The 18,677-nt window shown below is 41.6% G+C and overlaps 1 protein-coding gene across 2 annotated transcripts; it reads left to right on the top strand.

Moving 5' to 3' along the window:
- Positions 1-6,044: 6,044 nt before the first annotated feature.
- COX5A (cytochrome c oxidase subunit 5A) lies at positions 6,045-17,024 on the top strand. Of its 2 annotated transcripts, none has more exons than NR_198895.1 (5): positions 6,045-6,236; positions 11,127-11,243; positions 13,410-13,531; positions 14,786-14,950; positions 16,861-17,024. NR_198895.1 is itself a non-coding variant. In NM_001435109.1 (5 exons), the coding sequence occupies exons 1-4, from the start codon at positions 6,131-6,133 to the stop codon at positions 14,897-14,899; spliced, it is 459 nt and encodes a 152-aa protein (NP_001422038.1). In that variant the 5' UTR covers positions 6,045-6,130; the 3' UTR covers positions 14,900-14,908; positions 16,861-17,024. The 2 variants fall into 2 exon arrangements, 1 of the variants encoding a protein (NP_001422038.1); NM_001435109.1 differs by having other exon boundaries at positions 14,786-14,908.
- The last annotated feature ends 1,653 nt before the right edge of the window (positions 17,025-18,677 follow it).

The following is an 18,677-nucleotide window of genomic DNA, read 5'->3' on the forward strand; positions in this document are numbered from 1 at the left end:
GGGGATAATACCAGCCTTCCCAATCTTTACTCATTGGAATCACCTAGGGCACTTGTCAAAAATATAGATTGCTGTTATAAATTAATTGGTATAAACTGATTGATTTCTAAATAAAATAGACCTTGCATTACAACTGAAAAAAATGTGTAGATTACATGTTATATGTTAATTATCCCACAATTTTTAAAAAATACAGATTGCTGGGGTTGAACTTCAAAGCAACAGCGTCAGAATCTCCCAGAAAGGACCTGGAAATGGGTATTTCAATAAGATCCTTGAGTGATTTTGATGGTTAATCAAGGTTGACTAGTCGGTGAGATAATTTTTAGAAGGAGTGGCACACTCATTCTTAAGCAAGACCCAAAGTTAAATCCCCATCACAGGAAAAAACCTTTAAGAGAGCAGCTAGTGGACTCAGAACACAAAGCATCCCAGCCCTGGGCCCTTTGTCCTGACAGAAAACTGAGGGTGTGAGGTCCAGTTCAGACAACTACAAAAACTCAGCTTTCTTTGTTTAAAAAAAATTATAAGGATGCAGAAAACATGGAGCCTGCATACATTGCTGATGGGAATGTTGATGCAGGCTACCTCGGAACAGCTTGGCAGTTCCTCAAAAAGTTAAACATAGACTTACCTTATGACCCATATATTGTTGCTAGATATAATAATGGAAATAATGGAACACATGTGTCCACATGAAAATATGCCCACAAATGTTCACAGAAGCCTTGTTCATTATAGGCAAAAAGTGGAAAAAACTCAAATGTCCATTAACTGATGAATGAGTAAACAAAATGTGGAATATCCATATAATGGAGTATAACTCTGCCACAAAAAGAAATGAAGAACTTATTACAACATGGATGAATCTTGTAAACTTTATATGAAGTGCAAGAAAGTTGCTCAGTTGTGCCTGACTCTTTGCAACCCCATGGACTGTAGCCCTCCAGGCTTCTCTGTTCATGTGATTCTCCAGGCAAGAATACTGGAGTGGGTAGCCGTTCCCATCTCAGGGGATCTTCTCAGTCCAGAGATCAAATCCAGGTCTCCTGCATTGCAGGCAGGTTCTCTACCATCTGAGCCACCAGCAAAGCCCTAGAATACTGGAGTGGGTACCCTATCCCTTCTCCAGTGCATCTTCCCAATCCAGGAATTGAACCAGGGTCTCCTGCATTGCAGTTGGATTCTTCACCAGCTGAGCTACGAGGGAAGCCCTGTGAAAGAAACCAGACCCCAAAGGACATTCATATTTATGTGAAATTTCTAGTGAAGCAAATCCATAAATACAGAAAGTAGATTCTGTAGTTGCCTAGGGCTGGTGGGGTTCAGGGAATGAGGAGTGACTGCCATTGGGTATGGAGTTTCTCTTTGGGATGGTAAAAATGTTCTGGAACTAGATAATGATAATGCTTATACAACATAGCAAATAAAAGGCCACTGAATTATAGACTTTAAAAGGATGAATTTTCTGGATTGTGAATTATATATCAATCAAAAATTATATCCTTTAATGATGTTATCATAAAAGTAATAACTTAGGAAATTACATAATAAGTATTAATTAATTATGAAAAAGTACTATTAGAGCTCTCCTATCTATATTCAATGGGCTTCCTAGGTGGCACTAGTGGTAAAGAACCCACCTGCCAATGCAGGAGACATAAGAGACATGGGTTCGATCCCTGGATTGGGAGGCTACCTCTGGAGGAGGGAATGGCAATCCACTCCAGTGTTCTCTTCCAGAGAATCCCTTGGACAGAGGAGCCTGACGGGCTGCAGTCCATGGGGTTGCAAAGAGTTGGACACTACTGAAGTGACTGAGCACGCATGCATGCACCTGTACTGGATCTCCGAGCAGGATCACCTTTGAAGGCTACCTCCTCCTGCCACCTTTTCTCCCTGATTCCCAGGTGATCCATGTGGTGTGTTTATCCACTCCACCTCCATGCCTTGTCCCTAGTCTCACAACCTGCCATGCCCTGGGAAAAGAACTTTCTACAATTTACAACAGAAAAATGCAACACTCACCATTTATTGAGTTCTATTTATTGAGGTATGTCCAGGCAGGACATAGTATTTTACACGCACTATGTTATATAATTTTCTCAATAACAAATTAGTAGGTTCCATCATTATTATCATTATATAGATGAATTAACTGTGGTTCAGGAAATTGGAATACCTTGCCTAAGGCCCTGCAGCAGAGCTGTAATTTAACAGTAGCAAGAATGTCATTCCCTCGGGTGCCCTCTCACATTCATCTCCTTTTCTGAAGCAGGCTAGTGTTGGGATTCCCATCACTAGAAGTGCCCAAGTGGGGACTTGGGAAATGGAAGCAACATAGGATCAGTCAGACTAAGAGCCATAAGCTACTTCCAGCCTTGAAATGACAGGATTCATTTTTTTCCCCCAAAGCATGCTTAATTCCCACCAGAGAAGATAAGAACTTTTCTTGCATGTGAACTTCACTTTACTAGAAAGTCACATGATGGAACAATGTCTGTATCTGTACAAGCTCCTCAATAATTCCTCCCCTCTGCACACATCAGAGGAAATGCCTCATCACAACTCTTTCAGGAGGAAGACTCTGCTGCAGCAGGAAGCTGATAGGCTGATCAACTGATGATGATGACATCCCTGAGATATCAAAGTCCAGCTGCTGCTTCTCCATTGGGATAGCAAAGGATTTCGGGCTGAAGATGATAGAGTCAAAAGACCCTGACAGCCTTGGGCAGGAACCAAGATATCTGGTCTAAACCTATCCTGGAGGAAGTAGACAGAATGGGCTGCAGGGGCACAACTGGAGAAGAACTTGGGAATAAGCAGAGGCTTCCCGACTTAAGTGAGGTAATAGGCTGAATTCAAAGATGGCCCCCAGGGTTCATGTCCCCTAGTGTACATGCCTTGTATAAACAGGGCTGAATTTGTGAAAGTGATGGGATATATCATTCTCAAGATTAGTACTAATCCATTTACTTTGAGTTAATCAAAAGAGAGATTATGCTGGATGTGCCTGAAGCCTAATCAGATGAGGCCTCCTTTAAAGGAAGGTGAAGTGTCAGAGATACTTTCCTGTTGGTTTGAAGAAATAAACAGTGGTACTGTGAGGGGACCTACAGAGGATCCATGTGGTAAGGGCCTGAGGGTGGCCTCTAGGAGCTGAGGGTGATCCTTGGCTGACAGCAAGAAAAAAATGGGGACTTAGTCCTACAACTGCAAGGAACTGAATTCTGCCAACAACCTAAACAAGCCTGGAAAAGGACTCTGAGCTTCAAGTGAGACCGCAGACCTGGCTGACATCTTGATTTCAGTCTTGTAAGACCCTGAGAAGAAAAATCAGTTATGCTATGAAGGCATAACTGACCTACAGAAATGAGAAATAATAAATGGGTATTGTTTTAAAGTTAGTTTGTGGTAAATTATCATTCAGCAATAATAAAGCTAATACAGGGACTTCCTGGTGACACAGTGGATGGGAATCGGCCTGCCAGTGCAGGGGACAAAGGTTCGATCCCTGGTCTGGGAAGATTCCACATACCTTGGGTAACTAAAGCCCATTGAGCCCTGGTGCCACAACTTCTGAAGCCCATGTGCCCTAGAGCCTGCGCCCCACAAGAGAACCCACCACAATGAGAAACCTGTGCACCACAACGCAGAATAGGCCCTGCTCACCACAACTAGAGAAAGCCCACACACAGCAATGAAGATCCAGCATAACCAAAACAACAACTAATACAGGTCATAAGGACTTAGAACTGCCCTCAAGGTAGCAGGGGGTTCAGAATTTGCTGTGAAGCCAGCAAAGTCTACCTTTGTGGGTAGTGGGGAAAGAAAATTTCTGCAGTCAGACAAACCTGGGCTCAAATCTAAGCACTATTCTTCATATTTATCAGTTATGTGATTCTTGGGGAAGTGTCCTTTGAATCTATTCCTTCATCCATAAAATAGGGGTAAATACTCACCTCACAACACTGTTATGAGGCTTAGATGGGATAATAAATAGTTTGTAGCTTGCAGTGGCACAAAATTAATTATGATCATAATTGTTTTTGAAAACAACGAAAACATACAATATTACAGTAGCCAATCTAAGGTACTGCAGGCAAACACAAGTACAGCACCTTACAATTTGGGATTGGGATTCAAGTGCCATGTAGCCAGCGCTTTTTCTTTTTCTTTTTCGCCGAGCAAGGCTTGAGGGATCTTAATTCCCTCACCAGGGGCTGAACCAAGACCACAGCAGTGAAAGCACTGAATCTTAACCACTGGACTGCCAGGGAACTCCCAACTCATTGCTTTCTTTCTCAAGTTTTTATCTTTTTTTTTTTTAATTGGAGTATAGTTGATTTACAATGTTAACTTCTGCTGCACAGCAAAGTGATTCAGTTACACATATACATATATCCACCTCTTTCTAGATTCTTTTTCCAGTCCTTTTTATTTTTAAAACATATTATTTATATTTTTGCCTGCACTGGGTCTTCACTGTCACCCACCAGCTTTCTCTAGTTGAGGCAAATGGGGGGGGGCTACTCTTCCTCGTGGTGCTTGAGCTTCTCATTGCAGTGGCTTCTCTTGTTGCAGAGCACTGGCTCTAGGCACTGGGGTCCCAGTAGTTGTGGCCCACAGGCTTAGCTGCTCCTCAGCATGTGGGATCTTCCCAAAGGAGGGATCGAACCCATGTCCTCTGAATTGGCAGGCAGATTCTTAACCACTGGACCACGAGGGAAGTCCCTTCTAGTGCTTTCTCAATCATGAGAGCCCTGCCGTCTCCTGGGCATCCAGTGCTTGGCAATTGAATGAATACTATTTGAAATCAAAGAGGTCATATTTCCCCAGGTGTCTTTTCAATATTTTGGTGGGAGAAAATGAGGACAGTGCTTTCTAAAAAGCTTTTTTATCATTTTCCCAGCCAGGTTCATATCCCTTAAAGCCATACTGCTAGGGAGGAAGCAGAAAAGGGTTATCTGCTGAAACCCTAGAGACAGGGCCTCGAGTCAGCAAGCAAAGCCTGAATCCCCATCTTTTCTTTCCTCAGTAGTTCCAGGGATAGAGAATGAGGGATAACAAGACAACAGACTTGTCTCATTAACACTGCATGGCAGCTAGGTAATTCAGGCCTGGGGAAAGTGATCCCTCTGCTGAGGAACTCAAGGTCAGAATGCAGTTAATGAGGCCAAATTAGATGTTAAAAGTCGGCACTGGGGAATTCCCTGATGGCCCAGTGGTTAAGAATCCGCCTTGCAGAGGATGAGGGTTCAATCCTTGGTTGCGGAGCTAAGATACCACATGCTGCAGAGCAAGTAAGTCCCCAGCGGCCACAACTACTGAGCCCACGAACCCTAGAGACGGGAGTGCCACTAGAACGTCCTCTCCCCGGCCAACAAAAGATCCTGCATGAGGAAACGGAAGACCCCACGTGTCACAACTAAGACGAGAAGCACACCCCCCCGCAAAAAAAAAAATCTTGCAACTTAATCAACCCCCCTCCTGTAGAGACTGGAGGAGGGTATGTCACCAGAAATATCCAGGTGAGTGCTGGAACTGGGAATTGGGTGAAAAGAGCCTCGATTGCCGGCAAGCAATCTAATTTCAGAGCCCATTTGTTAAGTGATTGGACTCTGAATGCTTGCGGGTCTCTGATATAAGAAAAGTTACCAATAAAGTCCTTTATACGAAGGCAGTCGTTCTGTCCCACTCTCTTATTTTAGGCTCAAACCTGGGAAAGAAAGAGCAAAGAAGGTATTTTTAAATTATAATTTGTAGTGTTATTTTCGCATGTTGAGGTGCAGGAGTCATCTCCCGAGCCGGATCTGAACCGCGCTACTGTCTACTGACGGCTCTTTCCCTGCCTTCTATTCCTCGCTCCACAACGGCCGCTGCCTTCCAAGGGACCAGAGAGCCGTGGGGAAGCGGCGCCGAAATAGTTTGTCCTCAGCGCGCCGCCGTAGCCCGCCGGTGGCCGCGTGACGCCTTCTTTCCGCCGAGGCGCGAGCGCCGCAGTGGGCGGACCCTTATGCTCCGCCCACCGTGCGTCGGTGCGTGAGTACGGCCCCCACGAGCTCCCGAGCGGTCGTGGGCTCACACCCGGCTTCTCTTCAGCCTTAACCTGTGCGCCGCCATCGCCGTCATGCTAGGCGCCGCTGTCCGCCGCTGCTCTGTAGCTGCAGCCGCAGTCGCCCGGGCCAGCCCTCGAGGCCTCCTGCACCCCACTCCGGCCCCCGGCCAAGCCGCCGGTAAGGCTCCCGCCTGCCGCTGTCCGCGCCCGCGTGTCCTTGCGGTGACCTGGGCCCCCGCCGCCATGCGATGGCAGGCTCTCCCAGAGGCCTAGCTCCTGCCTTGCGGGCCGGCGGCCGAACCTGGTGACCGCTTGCCGTTCTCGCCGCCGCCTCGAGTTGTGGAGGACTCGAGGTCGCGACCCCGGGGCCCCCCTCGGCGCGACTTCCTGGTGCGGGCACCGCGGACCGATCAAATGTGGACCTGCTGTGGGCGCCAAGGAGGGGGCGCAGCGCACCTCCCGTGCCCACCGGACCCCTTCGGTCCCCAGGCCGTGACCGTGCCCCGGCGCTGACCCTGCGGCCACCTGACTAGGAGTGGCCACCGCCGGCCTGCAGCGCTTCGGCGAAGGTGACATTGAGCTCAGGGTAGGGGCGGGGGTGATCCCTCCGGGGTCCCCGGCACCGCTGCCCCCAGCGTCTTCCGAGAACACGTTATACTTCCGTGTACGACAGTTATCAGACGTGTCTCGGTTAGCGTTTTGTCCGTCACTTAACCAGACCATTCTGGTATTTTTAGAGACTGCCGTGCCACTTTCTAATTCTTAAACTTTTACGATATATCGACGTGTGTAGTTATTTCCTGAGACCTGGAAGAGGGACTGACTTGATAGATCTTTTAAGGCTCTTATTTCAGAAATTGGATATCACAGACCCAGAAATAGGGGGTTCTGCCTATATGGGGAAGCTTTATGTTTTTGCTTCCGGTTAGAAGCCTGATTGCGGAGTATAAGATGTTCTGCTGATTCCTGTTTCTTGTTCTGCCTTCCTGTTATGTCTGTTCCTGGAGACTTTGTGTCTAGCACTTTTAATTATTTTAACTGCACTTTGATTTCGGCCCATGATGGTAGTATATGCTACATTAAGAAATTTGGCCCCTAAGCATGCATATTTAAACGTATGAACTCAAACTCTTGCTAAGGTTAGACAAACTGATTTATCTCTAGCCGCCCTCTTAAGCATAATTGTCCCATAAACCTAAATATTTGCCACAAGGAGGCAGTCATGGTTACATTCATGTCAACTACTTTCTAGCTGTGTGACCTTGGACATGTTAGTTAAACCCTAAGACTCAGTTGCCTAAGTCTAAAATTGGGATACTATTTAATAGTTGTGAGGTTTAAATGAGATAATGTTAACTTTCAACACCTTTCCTGGCACAAATGCTTGAAACATATTTGCTTTATTTTTATAGTGCCTTTCATTTTTGCATATTATAGGTGAGGTTTATTATCATGAGACTGAAGAAATTTCATGCAATTAAAAGTCAGAAAGGCTTAAGATTCTTGGATAGCCTCTGGAGGGGTTAACCTGGGGAGCTTCAAGTTTGCTGTAAATAAGTAGCAACCCAAACTTAATATTTTGTCCCACTTCAGCCTCCACCTGGTAACAGAATTGTTTTCCTATAACTACTGAATTAGATAATTAAATATTTTGAATAATTGCTAGAGTCTCCAGCCAACCCTTAAGAGTTACACAGTCCTCACCCCTATTCCTTACCCTGATAGGCTCTGAAAAGGTGGGAGGAGTTTCTGCTTTCTCTTTCTTGGTGGAGGGCTAAATTTAAGTAGCATTTTTAATTACCTTCCAGCCTTTTCTGCACCACTCCCACATTTATAGATTTCCAGCTTTTGGGCCCCTAAACCTTGTACTTCTGTATAGCTGTCTTTGAGCTTGTTTATGTACCCTTTACATTAGTCCGTTCTTTCCATTATGCCTTAGAATCACCACCACCAAAATGCCTGTTCTTTGAGCTTTGTCTGAGCTGTTTAGTTACTGAAGGGAATTATGAGCCACTTAATTTTTCTAAATATGTTTGCTTAAAAAAAAAAAAAAAAAAACTTGCTTAACGGAATGCCAAAAAGCAGTGTTAGAAATAGATTTTTAGATTGTAGCCCTAGAAATGTCCCAGTTTTTTAACAGATGCTTCTCTTTTTCTACTCTGGAACCTTTATATAAAAACACCAAGTAACTGTTTTTCAAAATAGTTTACCATACAAGCCTCAAAACTAGGTGGAAATGCTGTACATAGGGGGTGGTGTGAGGGATATAATTTACCTAAAAATCAGAATGTTAAGCATGTCCATAACTAGAAGAATAGATTCTGCTTTACTTATGACTGGAATAAGGAATATAATGTAAACCATTGGGAAAGTGAGTTTTCCTCAACCTGGAATCTGTGTGTGTTCCCAGTGCTTGCTTGGTTTTCTAAATAGCTGTCTCATGCACTGTCTTTGTTTTTTAATACAATCAGTTTGTAATTTGGGACTCTCAGAAGGAAGGTGAACAAATCACTGAAGGTGATCCATTGATCTCCCTGACTAGGATTTGCATTTGTTGGTCATCTTTTTCACATTTAGAAAACAAAACCACAGTCATCTAGTTGAAATCCGTGCCCAGCAGTGAGCAAAAGAAATTCGTTATCATGAAACAATTTACTGGATGATTGGGAAGGTACACTTAATAGTTGCCTCTAGGGAGATAATTATATACTTCATTTTTCTTGAGTAAATACTTAGAAGTGGAATTACTGTGTTTGGTAGGTGTATATTTAACTTGATAAGGAACTGCTTAACAGTTTATACTTCAATTATATACTTGCACTTTTTTCAGTTAAGGATAACTTTAGTTTTTGAAAGATGGTTTACAAATTTTGGGTGATGGTGGGCTGAAAGGTTGTTTTTGATATTTTAAGCCTTTAAAAATAACTAGAAATTATACCAAGCTCTTAAAATTCATATAATAAGAGATGCAACTTGAAGAATGTTTTATTTTTAGGAATTACGATTTCTATAAATAGATCAATTAAGACACTTCTAGATAAGGATTAATTTAAAGCTATACTGAGTACATACCTACAAGGTTACTAAGCCCTAGGCAAAACGTTAACCTGGCTTTCATGTTTAATCATCATACTCTGCTAAGATAGGGAGAAGGCGATGGCACCCCACTCCAGTACTCTTGCCTGGAAAATCCCATGGACGGAGGAGCCTGGTAGGCTGCAGTCCATGGGGTTGCTGAGGGTCAGACACAACTGAGCGACTTCACTTTCACTTTTCACTTTCATGCATTGGAGAAGGAAATGGCAACCCATTCCAGTGTTCTTGCCTGGAGAATCCCAGGGACGGGGGAGACTGGTGGGCTGCCGTCTATGGGGTCGCACAGAGTTGGACACGACTGAAGCGACTTAGCAGCTGCTACGGTAGTGGTATCTGCATTTTACAGATAAGGAATATAAAACCTGAGTTAATTAACAAGAGAGTTAAGAGCCTAGAAGTATCTGACCACTAGGCTCTGCTGCCTCCTAAAACCCAAAGGTAAAAATTCCTTCTCCCACCTCCTGCCCCATTCAGAGGCTGCTGCTGCTGCTGCTAAGTCGCTTCAGTCGTGTCTGACTCTATGCGACCCCAGAGATGGCAGCCCACTGGGCTCCCCTGTCCCTGGGATTCTCCAGGCAAGAACACTGGAGTGGGTTGCCATTTCCTTCTCCAATGCATGAAAGTGAAAAGTGAAAGTGAAGTCACTCAGTCGTGTCCGACTCCTAGCGACCCCATGGACTGCAGCCTACCAGGCTCCTCCATCCATGGGATTTTCCATTCAGAGGCTATTCAGAAGGAATTTAGATTTCTTAACTCCCAATTCACTGTCCAGTTACAAGCAGAAACTGAAAATGAAAGGCTTTTCATATGGTGCTGGAAAAGGGTATATTGATTGGGAGCAGAGTGCTAAGGGTGTCCTGTTTTCTTGATAGTGTTATATTTAAAAATCTCACTCCTTAGAAATCTAATAAAACTTTTTTCTTTGAGTGTAAGTGAACTTTTTTTTTAATTGTTAGCTGCGCTGGGTCTTCATTGCTTCTAGCGGTCTTTTTCTAGTTGTGTGAGTGGGAGCTACTCTTCACTTGTGGTCCATGTGCTTCTCATTGTGACTTTTTAAATTAAGAAAATATATGTTAGAAATTTGCTTCATAACTAGAATGGAGGTAATTCCCTGGCAGTCCAGTGGTTAGGGCTCTGTGATTCCACTGAAGGGGGCACAGGTTCCTCCCTGATCTGGAAACTAAGATCCCACATGCCACATGGCACAGCCAAAAAAAACATAGAATGGATATCATTTTACTTACTTCTTGGCTGTGCAACTTAAGGGATCTTAGTTTCCCAGTTAGGGCTTGAACCCAGGCCCTGGGCAGTTGAAGCACAAAGTCATAAGCATTGGACCACCAGGGCATTCCCAAGAATGAACATTATTTTAAATTAGGAATTAATACTGTTTATCATAAAAATAAGTGTATAAAGAAAATTTTTCTTTCCAGAGATAACCACTGTTAACAGTTACACACCAGCATTACACATAAGTGAGAAGAGCATAAACATACATCTGTAGTACTTTTTGTTTTACTTTTCAGTGCTTAATTTTTTTTTTTTTTTTTGCTGTAATGGGTCTTAGTTGCAGTATGCAGGATCTTCATTGCAGCACTCGGGTTCTTAGTTGTGGCATGTGGGATCTAGTTCCCTGACCACAGATCGAACCCAGGCCCCCTGCACTGGGAGCTCAGAGCCTTAACCACTGGACCACCAGGGAAGTCCCTCTGTGCTTAGTTTTTTAAGATGTTTTTTTCAAATCAGTATGTAAGATTTATTTCATTTGACCTGGTGAATAATTTTTTTACCATGACATGCATAGCTGATTCAAAACCTAAGGCATTGAATGAATGTAATACCACTGAACTGTACATTTAGAAATGGTTAAGATAGTAGACTTTGTGTGTATTTTAAGACACACCCAAAAAAGGAAAAAACCAGTCAAGTCCTACTTCTGTACATTGAAGTTACTGTTCTTCCTCCCCTGTAGCTGTCCAGTCACTTCGCTGCTACTCCCATGGGTCACATGAGACAGACGAGGAGTTTGATGCTCGCTGGGTGACATACTTCAATAAGCCAGATATTGATGCTTGGGAGTTGCGTAAAGGTAATTGGAACACAGGCATATGTGTCTATTTTAATACAGAATTATGAACTGCTGTGCAGTCTTCCACTACTTTGTTAAAAGTAACTGCAGTTAACCCTTGAAAAACGTGGGGGTTAGGGACATTGACACCCACTTGCACATAGAAAATCCATATACAACTTTACAGTTGGCCCTTCTGACCCACAGTTCTGAGTCCAAGGTTCTCCGTATATGGATTCAGATCATGTAGTATTTATGAAAAAAATCTCTGTGTAAGTGGACCCGTAGAGTTCAAACCCATGTTCAAGGGTCAGCTGTATTTTGAAAAAAACATGTATCATGTAGACTAGGTATTGTCATGCATCTTGCAATTAGGAAAGTTTATAGTTTCCAGAGTACGTGTTTCCTGTAAAGCAGGGTTTTGAAGGAGGCACAGTTGATGTTTTGGGCCAGACAGTTCTTTGTTGCAGGGGCTGTCCTTTGCATTGTAGGATGTTTAGCAGCATCCTTGGTTTCTACCCACTAGATGCTAACACCCCTACAAACCCCCAGTTGTGACAACCAAAAATGTCTCCTAAGGGACAAAATCATCACTGCTATAGAGATAGGCCAAGGTGAGCAAGATTTAGCAGTTGTGTAACTTTGAATAAATAGATAATTTATTTAAGTAGTCATTTGGTTTTCTTCCCTTCTTGGTAATAGTTTGGGATTTTTGTTATTTTTATTCTCGGTTGTGATTTATCTGTCTTGCCCTGAGTAAGTGTCCTATCAGAGTAAGCTAGAACTTGTTTATCCTAAATTTGTAAATGTGCATTTAACATGAGTAAGTAGCATTAATAATAACCAAGCTAGTAGACTGATAGATAATTTTAAGTGTAGGCAGTTTATATCAGATGAAGAATTCATTCTATGACTATATTGTAGCATCGCAGTCACTGGTGTCCTTTGTTTTAATATTTTAAAATTAATAAAAGCCAGAAACCTAAGTGTTTCATACTTCTCCACAGGCATGTAATGACTCCATTTTGCTGCAACTAGGGAAATTCTTATTGGATAATCTTGAGTAGAAGTAATGAAAAGAACTGTTCTGCATTCCCATTAAGAGAATCTTAAATTTTATGATGTGTCATTTTGTGCAGAGCCAAAAGTAATCATGCCCAGTATTTTCTGGTTGAATGTTTATGACTCTGCACTAATGGTTCTCTATATCGCCTTAAAGTCCTCATTTGGGCTTCATTAGTTTCTCCTTAAGTATTTCCCTGGTTGTTTTTAGATTATTTTTCAGTCAGATCTATTTTAAAGCAGTCAAAGTACATACACTGTACTAAGAGGTAAAGATATGAGTTGAAAATGACCGTCTTGTTTGAAAAGAAACCAGCTAATTTTGAAGATAGTGTTTGCATTTAAAATCACTCTCAAGCTTATTTTTTGGTTGTACTACGTGGTTTGTAGGATCTTTGTTCTCCAATCAAGGATCAAACCTAGGCCCCGGGCAGTGGAAATGCCAAGTTCTAACCATTGGACCACCAGGGAATTCCCAGTTATCTTATTTTAGAGATAATAGAAGGCAATGGCAACCCACTCCAGTATTCTTGCCTAGAGAATCCCGTGGACAGAGGAGCCTTGTGGGCTGCTATTCATGGGGTTGCACAGAGCCGGACACGACTGAAGCAACTTAGCATCCCTGCATGCATTGGGGAAGGAAATGGCAACCCACTCCAGTATTCTTGCCTGGAGAATCCCAGGGACAGAGGAGTCTGGTGGGCTGTCGTCTATGGGGTGGCACAGAGTGGGACACGACTAAAGCGAATGGCAACCCACTCCAGTGTTCTTGGCTGGAGAATCCCAGGGATGGGGGAGCCTGGTGAGCTGCCGTCTCTGGGATCGCACAGAGTCGGACAAGACTGAAGCGACTTAGCAGCAGCAGCAGCAGCAGCAGAGATAATAGAGGCCCAGGGACTTACTTGGTGGTCCAATGGTTAAGACTCCACGCTTCCATTGAAAGAAGCATAGGTTTTGATCCATGGAAGGGAAGTTCTGCATGCCATATGGTAGAGCAAAAAAAAACTAGCAGATCAAACAGATAAGATCACATGTCTATGGTTCAATAAAAGAGTATGGGTAACTAAATTGTAGTTTAAGTGACGATATTCCAGATTGATATGACCCCTCTTTTTAATTTGACAGGGATGAACACACTTGTTGGCTATGACCTGGTTCCAGAGCCCAAAATCATTGATGCTGCTTTGCGGGCATGCAGACGTTTAAATGATTTTGCTAGTGCAGTTCGCATCCTAGAAGTTGTTAAGGTCAGTGAAATAACAATGCTAAGGTTGTTCTGGAAGTAGGTGGACTATTGATTAGGTATTAGCGTATTCTGTATTTTTGAATTTGTTAAAATACCTGGAATTAGTTTTTACATAGTTAGAGGGAATGTACATTGTGGTTATATTCTCTTTGGAGAGTATTTGGGAGAATTTATTCAGGAAGTTATTTTCTTAGAATTTCAGCAATCCCATTTGAGAATTTATCTTAAGGAAATAATTAAGAATTGCAGTTTATCTTTGTGCTGCTTGTGATATGAAATTAAGTGTTGCCAGTGGCTTCTTAAAATGGGACTTCCCAGAGGAGGTTATTATTAATGCTGTAGAAGTGTATTTAACATTTAAGATATTCATGTTAATTGAAGGAAATTATGAAATAATTTTTTGTGGTGTATCCCCTTTTTATTAAAAAGTATAGAGACAATGATCAAAATGTAAGGATATATACTTTCTTCTCTCTTATTTGATTATAGTTTTTAATTTTTCTATTAAAACTTAGACCAACTTTAAATAAGAATTTTATAATTTAAAAAACACACTTAAGGAGACCTAGAATTTGTTAGACAGAAGAATAATATAATAACTTGACACTGTCTTAGTCTATTTGACCTTCTAATATTTGTCTCTGAAGAATGTTGTGACAGTAGAGGTCTAATTGTATATTATGGTAAGTATTCCTCAAAGCTCTCTTGCCTTAGAAATAAGTATTCTGTACGTGTAGCTCTCCATGAAAAGACTTGTATATTCTATAGGAAAGAAATGCAAGGTCTGTAAGAGGGAAAGTATGACAATACTTTATCTAAAATGGGTAAGATAATTAAGGGTTCTGTAGGCTATCAAGCCATTCAGCACCAGTAGTTAATTCAGTTAGGGTCTCAAATTGAGGCAAATTAAGAAACTTTTTTCGTGTTAACTTAATTATTCCTGTTGCCTGCTGGGCACATTTAATTGCCATCACAAAATTCTGTCATCACCACCTTCTTTTCCAGTAACTCAAGGCTTTAAAATGTTTCTTTCCCCCTGGATTTAGTAGTCTTAGTCTCCAGGTGTCTTAACAGTCTACCTTGAATAGCGCCTATGTAAGTTGCTCTCTCTTTTGAACGAATATGTTAACTTAAAAGTAGGTGACTTATATTCTCTGCTGCTAGCCTCTGCATATGACTGAAAGCATTTTCAGCTTCATTTTGTTAATAGAGACAGCTTTTCGGAGCTAAATGTGAATATTTTCTTTGCCATCAGGACAAAGCAGGACCTCATAAGGAAATCTACCCCTATGTCATCCAGGAACTTAGACCAACTTTGAATGAACTGGGAATCTCCACTCCAGAGGAACTGGGCCTTGACAAAGTGTAAACCCCATGGGTAAGGTATACCTGAATAAGGCAAGAAAGGATCCAGGGAGGGGTGAGTGAGTGGCATTACAGTATTCTCAGAGAAAGACGTTTTCATGGCTTTGATAGAGGCTGTGAGCTTAGAGAGTACCTGTGATGATTAATTTAAAGAATTAGAATTGTTGTTTCTGGTTGTTATAATTGTTCTTTTATTGGTGTAAAGGCAAGTTAAAGAACCTACTTTAAAATCTATATAATATAAAATATTTCAAAGGTAAAGAATAGCATAGGGAATAAATGTAACCATACCCAAATTTTGAGATACTATTTTTGCCATATTTGCTTTAGTTTCTCCCTCTCCCCCAAGAAATGAGAGGTTTCACATAGAGTTAAAGCCCTCTCTGTACCTTTTTCCTAATTCCAGCTCTTTAACCTCTCCTCAATTAAGGTAATCCACTACATACCAGGTATTCATCATGCATGCTTTTATACATCTTTATTTTTAATATCAGGGTTTTATTAATTTGATGCTTCTGTTATTGTGTGCCCAAGTTGAAATATAATAGGTAATATTCATTGATAATACAAACTTGATACCTTGTGGAAAATACAGACTAGGTAATAAAACCAGTCACAAGATTGCCGGGTAGTGAGCAGTACGCAGAAAATCCTTTGTAAAACAGAAAAAAATACATAAGTAATAACGCTTATATTGATTTTATTTAACAAACACGTATAGTCTGTATAACTCTTATTATGTATGAGGTACTGTTTTATGTGCTTTATAAACTCATTTAATCCTCATGAACAGTCCTGTGAAGTACTTACTATTATTACACTTATTCCCATTTTACTATTTTACTAATGAGGAAAATGAGGCACCTTGTCCAAAGTCGTATAAGTAGTAGAGGAACCCACATTTAAACCAAGGCAGCATGGGGTCGCTAAGAGTCGGACACAACTGAGCGACTTCACTTTCACTTTTCACTTTCATGCATTGGAGAAGGAAATGGCAACCCACTCCAGTGTTCTTGCCTGGAGAATGCCAGGGACGGGGGAGCCTGTTGGGCTGCTGTCCGTGGGGTCACGCAGAGTTGGACACGACTGATGCGACTTAGCAGCAGCAGCAGCAGTCTGGCTCCAGAGTCCATTGTTTTTACTATGCCACACATCCTTTGTAGGCATTGCAATACTAAAGCATTTACTAAGGCCATTGTCTTATTTCTCAGATGTAAATAATGAGGCTTAAATAGAAGATTTGCTTCCTAAGAGTAAGAAGTTTATTTTTAAAAGGTGGAACTAAGCTATCTTAGTTTCAGTAAAAGTGGACCCAAAATTATTTTAAAAGCTAGTATCAGATCCTCACAAGATAAAGAAACCGTGAGCATGGTTAGGGTACCATTAGTGAACACCTAATTCTACACTCTAAAAATCTTAAAGAATACCTACATTCAATCTTCCTACCACAGACTGAGCAGAAAATGCCTGAGGTTTTGAATTCAATTTTGAGATCTCTTTTTACAGCTTGCTTTGAAAGAAGAGTCTTAATTTTATCTTTGTCCATCTCTGTATCACCACTGTCTTTTCCTCCTCCCTGAAGCCAGATAGCACATCTTTGTGAAATGTGAAAAGGCTTTCATTTATCGAGTATTATTTGAAGGAGTCCAGAAGATCTTTGTTATATAGGATATTTTCTAGCTGCAGTAACATTGTATTTCTTTCACTTAAAAATTTTTAAGAGGGCAGCTCCCCAATACTTTTCTGATTAGAAAAGAATACTACCTCAATAATTACCAGGTGGATAACAACAAAAAAGCCAAAGAGCTAGTAGCTGGTGTGTTGGTTTTAGGCAGGATTAAGAAAGGGCAGAAGAGACTACACAGAGGCAGCGATTTCCTTGGGCTGTTGCTCTAGAGGTTATTTTTAGTAAGATTTCTATCTTTTCTTTATTTCCCAGCTAATTTTTCATGTTTTCTCTTACAGATGGACTTCCCAAGGACTTATTGATAATGCTACTTGATTATAAAGTCACCTGGAAATACTGATGATAACATATTACCTTATTCGAACAAGTTTTCCTTTGTTGAGTACCAAACCGTGTAATGTAACTTGGACTTTAATAAAAGGGAAATGAGTTTGAACTGAAATTAGGTATTTCATGTGTTTGCATTGAAAGGCAGGGGAAAAAAAAATTATTATAGTGTCATTGATTTCACTGTTTGGTTGCCACATTATATGCTGAGAGAACTGCTTCAGTTTTCTGGAAACCATCCAACATGAGTCAGCTACATTAACATATTTGGATGCACTTGCTGGTAAATTAGCTAAAATTTTTTTAAAAAATAATTTCATATAGAATTTTCTTTTTAAAAAATTATTTATTTGGGTGTGTAAGGTCTTCATTGCTGCGTGCAGGATTTCTCTAGTTGCAGCAAGCAGAGGCTTTTCTCTTGTTGTGGAGCACAGGCTTTAGCAGTTGCAGCATGCTGGCTCAGTAGTTGTGGTGCATGGGCTTAGTTGCTCCACGGCATGTAGGATGGTCCCAGACCAGGGATCGAACCTGTGTCCCCTGCCCTGGCAGGGAGATTCTTAACCACTGAACCACTGGGGAAGTCCAGTGTAGAATTTTCTAGTTGACAGGGCCAGCAAGTACTCTGGGCTTAGAGGGTTAGTTGTCTGTGGGTACAGGTCAAATTGTGTACCTTCCCAAAAATGGGTGAAATAAAGTTTTTAAAGTAGTCATTGAGATAATCTTTAGGATGTGCTCTGTAGAAGCCAGCCCCTTAGTGCTTCTCATCTTCCCTACCTTTTCTTCCCTAGCAGTATAGTATTAGCCTTGGACATCAAAGAATTTGCTGTGGTAGATTTGGAGGCTTTCTGCTTAAAGAACTGAGTAAATGGTTTTCCTTCTTGAGAGAATAAAATACACAATCCTGTCTTACTTTGTTGTTGTTGTTTAGTCACTCAGTTGTGTCCGACTTTCTTGTGCCACCATGGACTGTGGTTCGCCAGGCTCCTCTGTCCATGGGATTTCCTAGGCCAGAATACTGGAGTGGGTTGCCATTTCCTTCTCCAGGTATCTTCCTGACCCAGGGGTCAAACCTGAGTGTCCTGCATTGGCAGGCAGATTCTTTACCACTGAGCCACCAGGGAAGCTTTGTCTTACTTTAGATGCCATAATACTGGAAGCCAGCTGCTGGGTAAAGAGGTTCTAGGTTTGAGTGAGTTCTAGTACAGCCAGTTTGACTGCTTCATCAGGTGAACTGGATTAATATTAGGTTGAAATTTTGATGTCTTCTCTCTCTCTTTTTTTTTTTTTTTGATGTCTTCTCTCCTAAAGCCATGTAAGGAAGTGTTAGTAAAATCAGTTTTGGGGAACTTCCCTCGTGGTCTAGCGGTTAAGACTCTGTGCTTCCACTGCAGGGGGCACAGATTCAATCTCTGGTCTCCTCAGTCAAGGAACTAAGATCCTGCATGCTGTGCAGTGCAGCCGAAAAGAAGGAAAAAAGTAAAATCAGTTTTGATAAGGTTTAATACAAATGACCTTTTATGAAAGGCTGATTCCCTACAAGAAAGATCCTTCTTTCCCCCTTTTTTTAAGAAGTAGAGATGTGAAATAAATTAACTATTTATGGTTGTCTTCTTTTAGATGGTGCTAGAATAGGAGAGAGACAACTTGATGACAGGTAGGGCTTCTATCCTAACAGAATGGGATCTTTAGCTTTTTCTTTCCCTACTTTCTGTTTTGAGAATTTTCAAAGCAGTTAATGGTTTGCTACATTTGTTTTGTTCTAGTTTAT

This window comes from Bos taurus, chromosome 21 (genome assembly GCF_002263795.3).
Source record: "Bos taurus isolate L1 Dominette 01449 registration number 42190680 breed Hereford chromosome 21, ARS-UCD2.0, whole genome shotgun sequence".
Classification (NCBI taxonomy): domain Eukaryota; kingdom Metazoa; phylum Chordata; class Mammalia; order Artiodactyla; family Bovidae; genus Bos; species Bos taurus.